The sequence below is a fragment of the Somniosus microcephalus genome, chromosome 1 (genome assembly GCF_052327205.1).
Source record: "Somniosus microcephalus isolate GS21.2 chromosome 1, FLI_Smic_1.0, whole genome shotgun sequence".
Classification (NCBI taxonomy): Eukaryota; Metazoa; Chordata; class Chondrichthyes; order Squaliformes; family Somniosidae; genus Somniosus; species Somniosus microcephalus.
Genome location: NC_140987.1, coordinates 49,808,479 through 49,825,019, shown reverse-complemented (window position 1 = coordinate 49,825,019; position 16,541 = coordinate 49,808,479). Strand labels below are relative to the sequence as shown.

General features: G+C 47.4%; 1 protein-coding gene across 3 annotated transcripts in view; it reads right to left on the bottom strand.

Moving 5' to 3' along the window:
* Positions 1-12,787, bottom strand: part of LOC147124049 (protein WWC2-like) — a 276,343-nt gene extending 263,556 nt beyond the window's left edge. For 2 of the 3 annotated variants that reach the window (XM_085979512.1, XM_085979446.1), the window contains exon 1: positions 12,323-12,786. In XM_085979512.1, the coding sequence (XP_085835638.1) occupies positions 12,323-12,450 (128 nt within the window). In that variant the 5' untranslated portion in view covers positions 12,451-12,786. Of the gene's footprint in view, positions 1-12,322 lie in introns of all 3 variants that reach the window. The other variant, XM_085979385.1, reaches the window with a different exon arrangement.
* Between the last annotated feature and the right edge of the window lie 3,754 nt (positions 12,788-16,541).

The window sequence follows — 16,541 nt, the reverse complement described above, 5'->3', positions numbered from 1 at the left end:
TCTCTGTTAATTTCACTGCTACCCATCACATCATAGTCATTATATTGCTTCCAATAGCTTCTCCTCCGTGTCCACATGATCACTTCTCGTGTGCCTCAAATTCCATTTTTGATCTCCTCTTCCTCATCTCTATGCTACCCCTTGGTGATATAATCTGGAAACATGGAATCAACGTCTACATGTATGCCTTTTCCATGAACCCTAAGGCTGTTGTTACTGTCTCCAATTTCTTACTGATCCTTAACTTCCTCCAACTAAATTTCAACAAAACCAAAGCCAACTCCTTTGACTCCTGCAAAAACCTATGTAACTCCAGCCTCTCCTCAGGCCAAGACATGTGGAAACTTAGCATACTGCTCAATCCTGAGCTCAGTTTGATCCTCACATCCAATGTATTACTAAGATCACATTCTTTCACCTCTAAAACATCCCTCCCCCACCCCCACCGCCGGCCTTCCCTCTCATCCTATGCTGAGGAATCCCTAATTCAAGCATGTATTGCATTGAAACTTGATTTCTCAAATGCTTTCCTTGCTGGCCTCAACAAACCACAACTTATACAAAGCACAGTGGCCCACATCCTTACCTGCATTCAATGTCCACACCCCCATCTTTGCCAGAATTGACGGGTTTGCCCCAGCAAATTGACTGTTAACGTGCCCAAACTCACCTTCAGATCCCTTTACGGCCTCAGTCCACCCTGTTGCGGCAATTTCCTCCAGCTGCAAGCCCTTGCACAAAGCCTCTGCTTCTGTCACGCAGCTTACTTGTTCTTCTCCACCCCCTCTGCTCTGCCATCGTTGGCTGCTCCTTTGGTCAGCATGGCCCCGCCCGCTGGAACTCCCTCCTCCACCACCTCACCTTGGTACACAGAAACATAGAAACATAGAAGATAGGAGCAGGAGTAGGCCATTCGGCCCCTCGAGCCTGCTCCGCCATTCAATGCGATCATGGCTGATCATCCAAATTCAGTACCCTGTCCCTGCCTTCTCCCAATATCCCTTGATCCCTTTAGCCTTAAGAAATATATCTAACTCCTTCTTGAATATATTTACTAAGTTGGCCTCAACTGCCTTCTGTGGTAGAGAATTCCACAGGTTCACCACTCTCTGGGTGAAGAAATTCCTCCTCATCTCTGTCCTAAATGGCTTACCCCTTATCCTTAGACTGTGACCCCTGGTTCTGGACTCCCCCGCCATCGGGAACATCCTTTCTGCATCTAGTCTGTCTAGTCCTGTTAGAATGTTATAATTTTATCATTTATACCTTCCTCTCTGCCTTCCAAAGTTCCCTTTAGACCCTTCTTGATGACTGTGTTTCTGCCCCTCCAACCAACCTTTTTCCCTTTCACCCTCCTGCTTGGTGTTCATTGTTTGTCGACCACCCTATAAAGCACGCACAGATTTTTCTACAAGCAAGGAGTGCTTATACAGTGCACGGTTGGCTGTACTGCATTTCATTAGTTATAATTGTATTACTTGTAAGCGTAATGAAATGTCACTTTACGCAAACCTGCCTGTGAACTAAACTCAAGGCTTATCTGCCTGGTACTGCATCAGAAATGCAAACAACTCTCAATTATCTGAAGTAATTCTGTTGTTTAAATAATCAGGGCACTCTATTAAAAGGCTTAAAGGTAAAGAGCTGCTTAGAAACAGAGTGTGGAATTTTTTTTGAAATGGGAGTGTTCTCAGACTGAGTAGAGGTTAAAAAGGAACAACGTTCATATACAACACAGTGTTCATTATTGAGTAAGCGTGCCAGCTCAGCTAAGAACATGACCATAGTTTTACAAACTACCAGTTTTTAGAAGTCCACCTTGTAAAGAGCTCATTCTGTAATCAGGCTCCCAAAAGCCTAATTTACATTGCACTGGGCCAAAGCTCACCCGACTTCAGACCTGCCTCATGGATTTGGGGTTGTCTGATTCAGTCTCGAGATTCACCAATGCAATTTTGCCATTGGCAGGATATCCACAGAGTTCCCACTACTTTCTTCAGTACACGCTTGAGCTCTACACCTCCGACTTCTGAACTTCCATGGGCCTTGAGAGTCAGCACAAAGCACGGGCTTCATCCCTATTGGACCTTACACAAGCATGGCAAAACACTACAAGGTAGAATGGGAAAGATGTCACTCCTGGGTTGAAATGTCCTGCTGAAATGCCACTCTCCCAACAAACCACCCCATGGCAACATTACAATGGCATTAATCCTGGGGAAAAGAGTGAGGAAACGATCTCTGCAACCAGACTCAATCATGTGCACAATGCTCTCAAATTCAGGATTTCTTGCATTCTTAACATATGATGAAGTCTGTGCATAATGTCCACCGCTGGGACTGAGTTCAGGTGCTCCCAGTCTAATCCAACAGATAATACTTGAGATTAGCATTAGCTGGTCACTGTAGAACGTTGTGACTGTTACAGATAGTACTGCTTTTAAGCCACTTTAATACTGACGCTAACTTAGTTTGGATTCTGGGATGTCGGCGTCAGTGAACCAGCTCCCGCCATTTACATTATTAAATCTGGTTCTGCTTTCCCGGTGTAGAAACTGAATAATCACCAGTTTAAAAGTAGCCTATTTGTTTTTGCTGTGCACATGTACACTTCAGGATGGTTTACATAAGAACATAAGAAACAGGAGCAGGAGTAGGCCAATCGGCCCCTCGAGCCTGCTCTGCCATTCACTAAGATCATGGCTGATCCAATCTTGGCCTCAACTCCACTTTCCCGCCCTCTCCCCATACCCCTTGACTCCCTTGTAGTTCAAATGTCTGTCAATCTCCGCCTTGAATATATTCAATGACTCCGCCTCCACAGCTCTCTGGGGTAGAGAATTCCAAAGATTCACGACCCTCTGAGAGGAGAAATTCCTCCTCATCTCCATCTTAAATGGGCGACCCCTTATTCTGAAACTATGCCCCCTAGTTCTAGATACCCCCACTAGGGGAAACATCCTCCCTGCATCCACCCTGTCAATCCCCCTCAGAATCTTATATGTTTCAATAAGATCACCTCGCATTCTTCTAAACTCCAATGAGTATAGGCCCAACCTGCTCAACCTTTAGTCATACGTCAACCCCGTCATCCCAGGAATCAACCTAGTGAACCTTCCCTGAACTGCCTCCAATGCAAGTATATCCTTCCTTAAATATGGAGACCAAAACTGTACGCAGTACTCCAGGTGTGGTCTCACCAGCGCACTGTAAAGTTGCAATAAAACCTCCCTACTTTTATACTCCATACCCCTTGCAATAAAGGCCAACATTCCATTAGCCTTCCTAATTACTTGCTGTACCTGCATGCTAACTTTTTGTGTTTCATGTACTAGGACCCCCAGATCTCTCTGTACCGCAACATTCTGTAGTCTCACTCCATTTATATAATTTGCTTTTTCATTCTTCCTTCCAAAATGGATAACCTCACATTTTCCCACATTATATTCCATCTGACAAATTTTTGCCCATTCACTTAACCTGTCTATATCCCTTTGCAGACTCTATGGGCTCGATTTTCCAAGCCCCGAGGAGGTGGGCATGGAGGCGGGACAGCACGTAAAATCGGAGAAATTGGGGGCGGGTGGCAAACCCGCCCCCATCCTGCCTCTGTGCCCTTTTGCCAGGAGGCGGGAGGATGTGCAGCTTCGGGTCCCAGCTCCTGGAGGCAGGAAAGGCTTTTAATCCTTTTAACTGCCTGTTAACAGGTAGTTAACAGGCAGAAAATGGGATTAGTGCCATTTTACCTTCACAGGTGAAGGCTTCCCGACCTCGGAGAACCCCGCCGGGTTGGAGGAGACGTGGAGGAGGTCTGTGGTGGTCGGAGGCACCTGGAAGTAAGGTGTAGAGGTGAGTGATGGGTGCAAGTGTGGAGTGGTAAGTATGCAAGGTTGGTGATAAGTTTAAAAAAGTGTTCACTTACCTTTTTTTACTTCTATAGCCAATCCCCTATCCATGCCAATATATTACCCCCAAACCCATGTGCTCTTATCTTGTGTAGTATGTGGCACCTTATCGAATGCCTTCTGGAAATCCAAATACACTCCTATATACTCCTATAAGAAAAGGAGTGAATCTCCCACCTTTGACACCAACCAGAAATAAAATGCTGCTGCCAGCTAGATCATCAGCGATCCACGTTCTCATGGGTCCCACCCTTGTCAGCAGGTTTAATGACAATGTTAGGGTTGGATCGGAGAGAACGGAGTGCTGCAAGTTCAGAGGGAGGTAGGTTGGAGTGAGTGAGGGGAGCTGAGAAATTGAGACCGCCCATGTCACGCCGGCAGTTAGCAATGAAAAGATCTAGAGAGGGTAAGAGGCCGGGGGGAGGGGTGCAGGTGGAACGAGAATTCTGAAAGTGGGAGAAAGGATCTGCTGTGCGGGGCGAAGACTCCTGGCCAAAGAAGTGGGCACGGAGACGAAGGCGACGGAAAAAGAGCTCAGCGTCGTGCCGAGCTCGAAATTCATTGAGATGGGGGCATAAGGGGATAAAGCTCAGGCCTTTGCTGAGGACTGATTGTTCGGGGTCAGAGAGGGGAAGGTCAGAGGGGATAGTGAAAACACGGTAGGGGGTGAGATTATCTCTAGCCCGGGTAATGGTGGGGGGATCGGGCAAGCTCCCAAATTCCATAAATCTCCCTCAATGCTGCTTCCTGGTCTGCTTGAATTAACATTGCAGGAAGGGAGACCTCCCTCCCCCATTCTCACCAACAAAAACTTATAAACAGTGTGCAGTAGTGTTGCTGGCATTAACTTGTACAGTGTATTTGGATATTTATTGATGCAAAGCTCCTGCAATACCAGTTACCAGAGTTCCCTTTAAGCTGTGCAGCCCCGCGGCCCCGCAGCTCTCTGCAGCTCCCGCATAGCTGGCTCATTGGCTTTTAAATAAGAAAAAACGCGCACACGGGGCATTTTGAAGCAGCTAAAAAAAAATTAAAGGGAACATTGGCAGTCACTAGGATCAATTCCATTAGAATTGACTATTCCAATAGTATTATTGGTGCTACCAACAGCACCAATAGATGAGAGGGTTGTCCCGTGAGGAGAGATTGAGTAGATTGGGCCTATACCCTCTGAAGTTTAGAAGAATGAGAGGTGATCTCATTGAAACATATAAGATTCTGAGGAGGATTGACAGGGTAGACGCTGAGAGATTGTTTCCCCTGGCTGGAAAGTCTAGAACTAGGGGTTATAGTCTCAGGATAAGTGGTCAGCCATTTAAGATTGAGATGAGGAGAAATTTCTTCACTCAGAGGGTTGTGAATCTTTGGAATTCTCTGACCCAAAGAGCTGTGGATGCTCAGTCGTTGAGTACATTCAAGGCTGAGCTAGATTTTTGGACTCTAGAGGAATCAAAGGGAAAGTGTAGTTGAGATCGATGATCAGCCATGATCAGCCATGATCTTATTGAATGGCGGAGCAGGCTCAAGGGGCCGAATGGCCGACTTCTGCTCCTAATTCTTATGTTCTTATTAATATAAACTGCATTAGGGGCTGCTGTACTAATGCCACTGATATAAATTCACAAGTTGCTGTCCAATCTCCTTAAAACAGCAAGATTTTTCTCAAGTCTGACCACCAGCTAAGATGAACAAGGTTGTGCAAAGGTCAGGGCTCTCCATTTGAGGCCTCCAGTCCGGAAACCCCATATTTAATATAAAGTCACGTGTAAATCCACAGAGGAAAATCACAATGTAAAAAGAGTCACTGCACACTTCTAATATCCAGTAGCATTGCTGTGGCGACCAAAAGAAATAGTGAAGTGAGAAATTCAGTGACAGGACGTAGTCCCATTCATACAGCACCAAGTATTCGGAACCACTGAAAAATGTAGGTGTGTCGCTAACTGCTGTCAGTGGCATAACAAGAGTGCTTACATGTAAGCTTCATACCAGTTTCCTCGCAATAGCTGTCTCACGTTGGAATAATACTTTCACTACAAACCCAGCTGAAAACAACATGGTAGAGGTTTTCTTTTATTTGCTTTAAAGCTATACGAGTAACACAATAATTTGCAACCAAAATTACATGTAGTCATTATATTAAATCAAAATAAAAATTAACCGTAGCAATGTAAAATTAAAATTTTTACACATTTTAATTTCAAATAAAAGTATAAAGAAATAGAAGTCGACTACATGACAAACATCACCAGTTTGATTTTTTTTCATTAAAGAATAATTAACAAGGCCATTGGTTTTCATAGGAAAAAAGGTTTAATCACAGAATGTGATCCCCAAAACATTAGTAAAGGTCATGAAAATCCATGTATTAAAATCATAATTTGACTTATTTAGTCATCCTCTCAGTAAATAAATTAGTTCCCGTATCAAACAACTTACTGATTTAACAGGACATGGTTGTATCAGTATGACAGTTGCTTTGGGCTGTAGAAATATTTCTGGAAAAATATTTGTCTTCTGGACATTTTCTGGATTAATTAACAAAGTAATGTGCCTAGAATCATACAGCACAAAAGGAGGCCATTTGGCCCATCGTGTCTTTGCTGGTTCTTCGAAAGAACAATCCAATAAGTCCCACTCCCCCTCTTTCCCCATAGCCCTGCACATTTTTCCTTTTCACGTATTTATCCAATTCTCGTTTGAAAGTTACGACTGAATCCGCTTCCACCAGCCTGTCAGGCAGCGCGTTCCAGATCATAACAGCTTGCTGCGTAAAAAGCTTTCTCATCCCCCTTTGGTTCTTTTGCCAATTACCTTATGGCTACTGTTTATGGAATCAAAATTCCAAATACAATACCATAAAAAATAATTTGCATCAGAGCACCGTCCTGGTACACTGCCAGATCCACCTCATTCATTGTGGCTGTGCTGAACAGACTGCAGCTGTACAGTCCCATCACCTGAAGCCTGACCTTGTTCCATAGCCAATGCATGACAGGTGCAATGCTTCACTATTGTGTCTGCTACTCCAGTACATGCCAACAGCTGGGTAAGAATTCCACAACACAAAGAAAAGTTCAAACTTTTTGTTTTAAGTACCCTCCAGAGAGCATCAACACAATCCAGATGACTGAAGCCCCAATTCACTGTCAAGAGAACAGTAAGATAGGGAATACTGATGCTCCACACGCTGTTGCCTATCTATATTTTCTCCAGCCCTGCCTCAGCTCATCTGCTGCTGAAGCCCTCATCCATGCCTTTGTTACCCCTAGACTCAACTATTCCAATGCTCGCCTGGCCAGCCTCTGTAAACTTGAGCTCATCCAAAACGCTTCTGTCCGTATCCTAACTCGCACCAAGTCCCGTTCACCAATCATCCCTGTGCTCACTGGGCTCCCAGTCCGGCAACACCTCAATTTTAAAATTCTCATCCTTGTTTTCCAACCCTCCATGGCCGAGCCCCTCCCTATCTCTTTGACCTCCTCCAGTCCTACTACCAAATGTTTCCTTTAAGCTGCGCGACCGCGGAGCCGCACAGCTGTCTAGAGGTTCCGCGCAGCCGGTAAGCTGGCTTTTAAACAGAAGGCATTCGCTAAGGTGTCATACAAGAGGTTATTAAACAAAATTAGGGCTCATGGGATTGGGGGTAATATACTAGCATGGATTGAGGATTGGTTAACGGACAGAAAACAGAGAGTAGGAATAAACAGGTCATTTTCGGGTTAGCAGGCTGTAACTAGTGGGGTACCACAAGGATCAGTGCTTGGGTCTCAGCTATTCACAATCTATATCAATGATTTGGATGAGGGGACCAAATGTAATATATCCAAGTTTGCTGATGATACAAGGCTAGGTGGGAATGTAAGTTGTGAGGAGGATGCAAGGAGGGATATAGACAGGCTAAGTGAGTGGGCAAGAACATGGCAAATAGAATATAATGTGGAGAAATGTGAAGTTATCCACTTTGATAGGAAAAATAGAAAAGCAGAGTATTTCTTAAATGGTGAGAGATTGGGAAATGTTGGTGTTCAGAGGGATGTTTCCCCTGGCTGGGGAGTCTACAACCAGGGGTCACAGTCTCAGAATAAGGAGTCGGCCATTTAGGACTGAGATGAGCAGAAATTTCTTCACTCCGAGGGCGGTGAATCTTTGGAATTCTCTACCCCAAAGGGCTGTGGAGGCTCAGTCGTTGATTATATTCAAGATAGAGATCGATAGATTTTTGAATATTAAGGGAATCAAGGGATATGGGGATAGCGCAGGAAAGTGGCGAAGAGGTAGAAGATCAGCCATGATATTATTGAATGGCGGAGCAGGCTCGAAGGGCCAAATGGCCTACTCCTGCTCCTATTTCTTATGTTCTTATGTTCATCCCTCCGAAATTTCAGCACTCCTCCAATTCTGGCCTCATGCGCATCCTCAATTTTCATCACTCCCCCATTGGCGGCCGTGCCTTCAGCTGCCTAGAGCCGAACCTCTGGAAATCCCCGTCTAAACCTCTCTGCCTCTCTACCTGTCTCTCTTCCTTTAAGACGTTCCTTAAAACCTACCTCTTTGACCTGTCCTAATATCTCGTTATGTGGCTTGGTGTCAAATTTTGTTTGAGAACGCTCCTATGAAGCACCTTGGGATGTTTTACTACATTAAAGGCACTGTATAAATGCAAATTGTTGTTGTTGTTGTTGCTGTTGTCATAGGGCTGTGAATACCAGATACCAGCCACCCGCTGTGATCTCGGGAAACTAAAGAGATGCCCCAATTGAGCTGCTTTTGCTTGCCTCCATGCCTCCCAGGGATTTCAGAGCAGCACTGTACATTTGCCCTCTCAACTGTGGATGGTATGTGTCAGATTTAGTAATGTAAATACTGGGAGCAGGCGCACAGAGGTCAATCTCCTACAGTCCAGAATAAAACAGAGACAGTATAAAATGCAGCTTAAGAATACAACTAACTGAACCTTATCAATACAATTTGTAATGGTTTATGGGAGGTTTCTTCTGTCTTTTTAAAGTTAATTTTCCTCTTCCCCAAGCACTGAAATGGAGACCCCCCCTCCTAGTCTGTATGGCTCAGCGCCGCACCCTATGCTGCATTTACTTACTGACACATCAGGGCAAATCCACGGTCAAGATTTTGGAAAATTCTTACAGACACATTAACGCCCTGGTCAGCAGCACCAATCCCCCAAGCTGAGCTAAGGGAAATTCAATAAATCAAATCAATCTCTCGGGTGACCTTAGCAACAAGGTGACAAAGTAGAGAAACCTGCTACGTCAAGTATAATCTGCTCAAAACCCTTCAAAAAATGCTGTCACTTAAAAGATGGTGAAGACGTTGCAATCAGTCTGCACACAGGAGAGTCCTGCCTTGAGAACACATCAGGCAGTTCAAAGCTCTTAAAGAAAGACTAGCATTTATACGCCTTTTCACAACCTCAGGACGTCCCAAAGTGATTTACAGCCAACGAAGTACTGTTGTAATGCAGGATATGTGGCAGCCAATTTGTGCACAACAAGGTCCCACAAACAGCAATATGATAATGACCAGATAATCTGTTTTAGTGATATTGGTTGAGGGGTAAATATTGGCCAGGGCACCAAGGTAACTCCCCTGCTCTTCGAAATAGTGCCATGGTTTGGATGTTTTATCTGAAAGACGGCATCTCCGACAGTGCAGCACTCCCTCAGTACTACAGTGAAGTGTCACCCTAGATTATGTGCTCAACAATGCTCGCCCTAAGGTGCATGGATGTACGGAAGGTCCTACGCAGACCACTCACCAGCTGCTGCCACTGGGACATATACCGGGCATGCCCAACCGCACAGCAAATTTAAAGGGACCGCGTACCAAAAAAAAAATTTGTGGGAACATTGGTGCTCAAGTCTCTTGACTGGGGCTTGAAGCTACAACTTTCTCCCTCAGAGAGCTAGAGTGTTACCACTGAGCCACAGCTGACACTGTAATTGTTCACCTTCTCACTCTTGCCTTGAAGTCCCGTTCACCCATCACCCCTGTGCTCGCTGACCTACATTGGCACCCGGTTAAGCAACACCTCGATTTCAAAATTCCCATCCTTGTTTTCTAATCCCTCCATGGACTCGCCCCTCGCTATGTCTGTAATCTCCTTCAGCCCCACAACCACCCCCCCCCCCAGATATCTGCGCTCCTCTAATTCTGCCCACTTGAGCATCCCTGATTATAATCGCTCAACCGTTGGTGGCCCTAAGCTCTGGAATTCCTTCCCTAAACCTCTCCACCTCTCTTTCCTCCTTTAAGACGCTCCTTAAAACCTACCTCTTTGACCAAACTTTTGGTCGCCTGTCCTAATTTCTGCTTATGCAGAAATCGGTGTCAAATTTTTTGTCTTATAGTACTCCTGTGAAGCGCCTTGGAACGTTTTACTAGTTAAAGGCGCTATATAAATACAGGTGGTGGTTGTTGTTGAAACGGGCCATTCCCCTCCTTGCTTGTATCAAATACAATGTTACTGCACTTGCATTAGACAAACAGAAGCCGGCATTGGTGTCAATTCTGACACCTCGAGTGCTGCATTGAAAAAAAATTATTCCAACAGCAATTAACGGGATCGGAAAGTTTCAAAGTGCAACAGGTTGCACGACTCGTACTCGGCAGCCCAGCGTGCAAGCCGGAAGGGGGCCAAGTCACTCGCATTCAACCGAGATGTTCTCCATTCCTGAGACATCGCTGCATTCCAGCGAGTGCCTTAAAGCAACAATTTGCATAACCATGAACAACCCCCGCCCTCCGAGACCATTATGCGTATTCTGGGTTTTTATAGACAGACGTGTAAAAGGGAACTCGCAGCATCAAACCTTCCCATCAACGAGTAACAGTATCAATATTGAACAGAGGAACAAAAAGGGCTACTGATACAAAAATATTTTAGACAATTCACTGCCCATCACTGTGGTGTCACTGAAATTAAAATGCCAATCCATTTGATCAAAGATTAACATCTTCTAATCCGTTTGCAAGAACTTTAGGACAAATTAAACTTTCTGACAAATTAAACCTTCTTGGAACTAATATATTTTATCCCATCAAATTCAAAAGCATTCAGATATGGCGGGGTGTGTGTGAGAGAGAGGAAACAGCAACCTCTCGTTCTCAGCTAAAGTCACGACCTCCTCCAGCCGGCAAAACCCCATCTGCCTCCCCCTCCATCTCTTCGGAGGCCCAGTGATAACAAGCATGAGGCCTGGGACCGCCGATTGGAATTATCCCCCCCCCTCTCACACAACACAGCCACAGCCCGGTGAACGGGCAGAGTGTCCGGCCGCCTGTGTATGGCCGGTCCGCTCCCGCCCTGTCCCGTCCTGTCCTGTCCGCCGTGGGGGGAAACGAGGTGAGCTCGGCTTTGTTCAGAGAGGAGTCTCGATCCTCTTCAGCTCGGGCGATGTGAGCCAAAGCTGCCCAGCCGGGAAGGCTGCTTGTCTGCCTTTTACAGTGACTCCGAGCCCAGTGGAAGAGGAGGGAAGGGAGAGGAGAAGAACTCCATCCACACAACTGGAAGAAAAGCTGGAAGAAAGGAGGTTGGGATCCGCTGCAACTCAATACTTAATACTTCACTCCACACACAAAACACGTTCGTTCACCTTCAACACTGCGTTTGTGTCAGTTTTCACTCGGACTTTTAGTCTGAGCTGTGAAAAGCCCTCTCAACCTGCTCCTTCCCGGCCTTGTGCACACAGCAAAAAAAAAACCTTTTTCCAGAACATCTTCACACTCTCGACAACTGAGGTCCGTTTGAAAATCGCTCGTCCCCCTTCGAAAACTATTTGTTTTAAAAAGTTGTGAAAATGTATTGCAAATTTTCACCCTCATTGTTGCAGTGAAAAATACTGCCCCAAGTCACTATTATTCCATCTCATTCAAAGATCTGGGCAGACAAATGTACATTTAAATCAAGTGAGTTTTTTTTGTCTAATAATATTCCTGTGAAGCGCCTTGGGACGTTTTTACTACGTTATAAAGGCGCTATACAAATACAAGTTGTTGTTGTTGAGACTGAAAAGTACAGATATGAAGTATATATAGAAATCACTAACAGATGGGGGCCGCAAACATTGTACATTCATTTTAACAAGGAAATCTTTTTTTAACTATTCAACAAGGATTTCTTTTAAACTGTTCAGTAACATCTGGACTTTTGTAACTAAAATAGTTTTTTTTCCCCTCGATGGGAAAATCATTCTGGTATCTGTGTGTCTCATGTTCAGCGCTCGCCGCGGCAAATCATGGTTAAAACTATTCGTATGAAAAGGGTTTCGGTGCGTTCAAAAAGCGCTCGCATCCTCCTCACATTGTGATCTGTCTGGGGAGTGCAGTGCGATCTGCCTGGAAAGTAAGTCAGTGGCCGGCCCGCTGTTAACGTGAGTGGTGAGCCGCCCTCCTACCTGTCTCGGGGGTCGATCCAGCTCGTCTGCTTGGTGTTGTGATCAATATAAAAGACTTTCCCGTCGTAATCTCTCGCTTCTTCCCAACCATCCGGCAAAGGGAGCTCTCCATTGCCCTTCCTATGCATGTTGTAATACTGTAAGAGCCTCCATAAGTACGGGGAGGAGGAGGGGAGGGGGGAATTAAAGGGAGGAAGGGAGAGGGGAGGGGGGGAAGCTACAAAAAAAAAAGCTGCTCTGTGATCATTCACATCCTCACAACGATGTGGTCCTCCATCTTAACTCCATCCAGGAATTTCCCCCCCCCACACACACACACACACACACACACAAAAACCTCGGGCTGTCGGCTGCAGAATTAGCATACATTTCATTTGCATACAAATTCCTCCCCTCAAGATCTCATCAAATATTAATACCGCCGACAAATCCAACTGGGCGGCTTACTCCGGCAAGGCAGAGTGAGCTGTGGCAGCCTGTGTGATAATGTTCAGCGTTTGCCTGTTTTCTTTTAAACTGTGCCTTGAAGAAAGCTATTTTTTTTTAGGTTTGATTTATCTGAATTTTTCTACTGATAAAGGGTGGGAATTGCTAAGAATGGAATACATTTACTTTAGTGTCTCTCCCACCCCCCCCCCCCCCCCCCACACACACACTTTACTGGACTCGGACAATTCTTGTATCGTTTTGCAGATTAAGTATACCCATTACTAATGGATTTCCAACCCCCCTTTTTCCACCCAGCATATAGCACGGTGAGGTCAGATTATGGCAGGAGCTAGAGACAGTCCAGAGCTCACCCCTCCTCCAGACTTCTCTGACCTGGTATTTTACACATTTGGCAATATGTGAGATTGGGCGGTGTGAGAAGGCTGTGGGATCTTTAGAAAGGATGGAAATGGGGAAAGGAAGAGGAGTAGCAATATTGATAAAGTTCACAATTATAGCAGTGGATTTCAGAAAGGACTTCAGTAAGTGGGAGTACCTTCACCACACGGACTGCAGCGGTTCAAGAAGGCGGCTCACCGCCACCTTCTCAAGGGCAATTAGGGATGGGCAATAAATGCTGGCCTTGCCAGCGACGCCCACATCCCATTCATGCTTGTGTTTTCCGCAATCTTTTCTGCTGGTTCAACATTCAATTTGCCTGAATCATCCTCCACCCACAAAATTGGCCCCGTCCCTAGGTCAAAATTGCGAGATTGCGCTGGTTCTGGAAAGCTCTTCAAATTGTGCTCATTTTCTTAGGCGCATAGGCACTAGTAGGCACAATTTTAAAGTTTTTCCCTATGAAAAAGTATTTAATTTACTAAGAAACTGACTCGTGTACACCAGTGAAAGTACTAAATGGTTCAGTAAAGTTTTTTTTTACATCATTTTCAGTGATTTTAAATCAGGTTACTTACAGGCGGAGGACTGGACACCCTCATTAAAAATGCTTATTTTTGGTGATAAACCCATTTTCAGCTGTATTAATAAAACTGCAACAGGTTGCCACTCTTAAATACATCAAGGAATACGTTTTAATGGGAAAAAAAAGAAACAATTCCGTTCTGTTATGCTGCTCGATTGCACTGCAAATTATTTTTTTGCGGAAACCTGAAGCCTAACCTAACCAGTACAATTTCAAGCACATTATGAGCGCAATTTCCTGATTACGCCCAAAGCGGAAACTCTACCCCAGTAATGAATGCAAGACTGGTGAGAGTTGTCTACAGACCTCCTGACAGTAGTGATGTAGTGGGCGGGATGTATAAATATGGGCGGGATGTATAAATACAGAGATCAGGGAAGCATGCAGCAGAATCAATGTGGTTATAATGGGAAATTTTAATTTTCAGTTAGACTGGGAGAAGCGGAATAGCTTGAGCAGTAAAGTCAATTAATTTTGAGAATGTATTCGGACAGTTTTCTGGAACTAGGGGCTAGATTTTCAGTATAGACAGTTTTGGGGCGCTAACCTTAGCGCCCGCCCGAAGTTAGCGCCCGCCCCAAAGTAGCGCCCCGTTGCCGGAAATTCAGTGGCTTCGCCCTAAGAGAGTGGTGGAGCGCTAAAAGAGGCGTTCCACTCCTACCTTTAGGCGCTAAGCCGGCGGTCCAGAGGGATAGCGCCCAGGCGGGGCGCAGCGCGGGTGCGGTCATTTTTGCACTGACAGCAGACCCCGTGGTGCCGACCAGCTGTTAAAGGGGGAAGGGACGAATTGGTCTGCTGCCACGCCCTGCACACTGCAGCCTTGCAAAGAGGCCTCAACACTGCTGCTCAGCCCCAGGGAGTCATGGCAACGCCAGAGAAGGCCCGTCAGCGTGCCCTGCGCTTCTCAGAGGGTGATCTGGACATAATGGTCAAAGCTCTGGAGGTGAGGCGCAAGATCTTGTTTCCAGAGAGTGGGAGGAATCCAACCCACCATGACTACACCAAAGCCTGGAAGCAGATCGCCCAGAGGGTGACGTTCACCGGCGATGCCCCCAGGACCCACAAACAATGTCGTAAAAAATACAACGATCTGACCAGGATTGTGAAGGTGAGTAGCCTTTCCAGTCTCCTCCTCATTCTTGCATGTACACCTGACATGATGGGCAAAGGGAGCTGAAAGTCCTATTGGCCAGCCCTCAGCCAGCAGCATTGGGACAGTCATGAGCATCAAATGGCCATTCGGCACTCTACACTTTGGCCAAGCTATTCCACCATGGGAGGCAGTGCACAGTACATCAGGGCTTCACTCTGTCCAAGCTATTCCACCATGGGAGGCAGTGCACAGTACATCAGGGCTTCACTCTGTCCAAGCTATTCCACCATGGGAGGCAGTGCACACTACATCAGGGCTTCACTGCGCACTTACAGCCCGTCCTTTCTCTTGCAGGCTAAAGTAGCGTTTAATCGCTAGGCCCGTGCCAGGGGTGGCCGCGCCAAGCTGCAGAAGCTCACTCGGCTGGAGGAGCGCGTGTGTGTGCTCATGGGAGCCCGTGTGATTGTCCCCACAGCGTGCGGTGTATCCGACCCTCCACTGCCCGGCAATGGTAAGGACCTCGCCTTTTGGCCCTCTCGCGTCGCACTGGCCCATCCGAGCTACCTCCTTTGCCACTGTCCCACCAATGCGCTGAATCCCACCAGTCCTAACTCCCTCGCTGACGCCGTCTCCTCACTCTGAAGCTACTCTTGTGCATTCCTGCTTTCAGCTGGTGACGACCAGGACCCTGAAGCTGCCAGTGACAGCACCTCCGACCAGGAGGTGGAGGAGGAGCAAGCCGGACCTTCGGGGGAACAGTCACGTCCCGCAGGAGAGGAGGAAATGCTTGACACCTCCTCACTGGACGAGTGCCTGGAGGAACTGTCGCAGGGCAATGCAACTTCTGGGACCAGTGGCGTCCAGCCACCCAGCAGCCGTGCGCGTGGCCCGCGGCCTTCCCCCCAAAGGGGGGAAGGATCAGAGGGGAGTGCTGCTGCTCGGCACACTCGCCGTCACCAACGCGGTAAGGGTCCCCTAGTTCGGCCCCCTCCTCCCCAGCGGGAGAGTCGCGACTCCAGTCCGGACACCTTCACTTCGGAGGAGGTGCGGAAGCTGGATAAGATGGCCGACGACTCGGACCGGCGCCACACGGAGCTCATGAGCGTGGTGGGGCGCATGCCTGAGGCCATCGAGTCGCTGGCGACCAGTGTGCGCGAGTTTGGGGCAGCAACTGCCGCGAGTGGCCGCATGCTGACTGATGCCGTCAAGACCCTGGCGGATGTGATGCGCGCGCACACCAGGACCACAGGGGCACTCACTGCTGCCACACGCGCTGTCTCAGGCAGGCATCGCCAGGGCAGCCGCCGTGCTGGACCATCCCAGCAAGCCGCCCCTCGGCTGATTGCTGCGGATCCTGCAGTGCAGGCCCGGCCGAGTGCCACCGCGCCACAGCACCAGCCAGCGCATCCCAGACGCCAGCTGGCCCACATTGCGCCATCCGTCGCCGCCATTCCCCCACTGGGGCGTCAAGGGCAAGCGGCTGCAGCTGATGGTGGCCAGGCTCAGGTGCGCCACTCAGCAGACGGCCCCTCGAGGCCCAAACGCCGTGTAGGCCGCCCCCCAGCGGCATCTGGCGGAAGGGCATCTGAGCCTCGCAGCAGCCACTGGGCAGAGCTTGCGAAGGAGCAGCAGGCCGGGCAGGGGAGGCAAAAGGCTGGCCAAGGTCTCGCCCTCGCGGGCCACTCAGTAGAGGGTGTGGGCAGCTTTCCTTT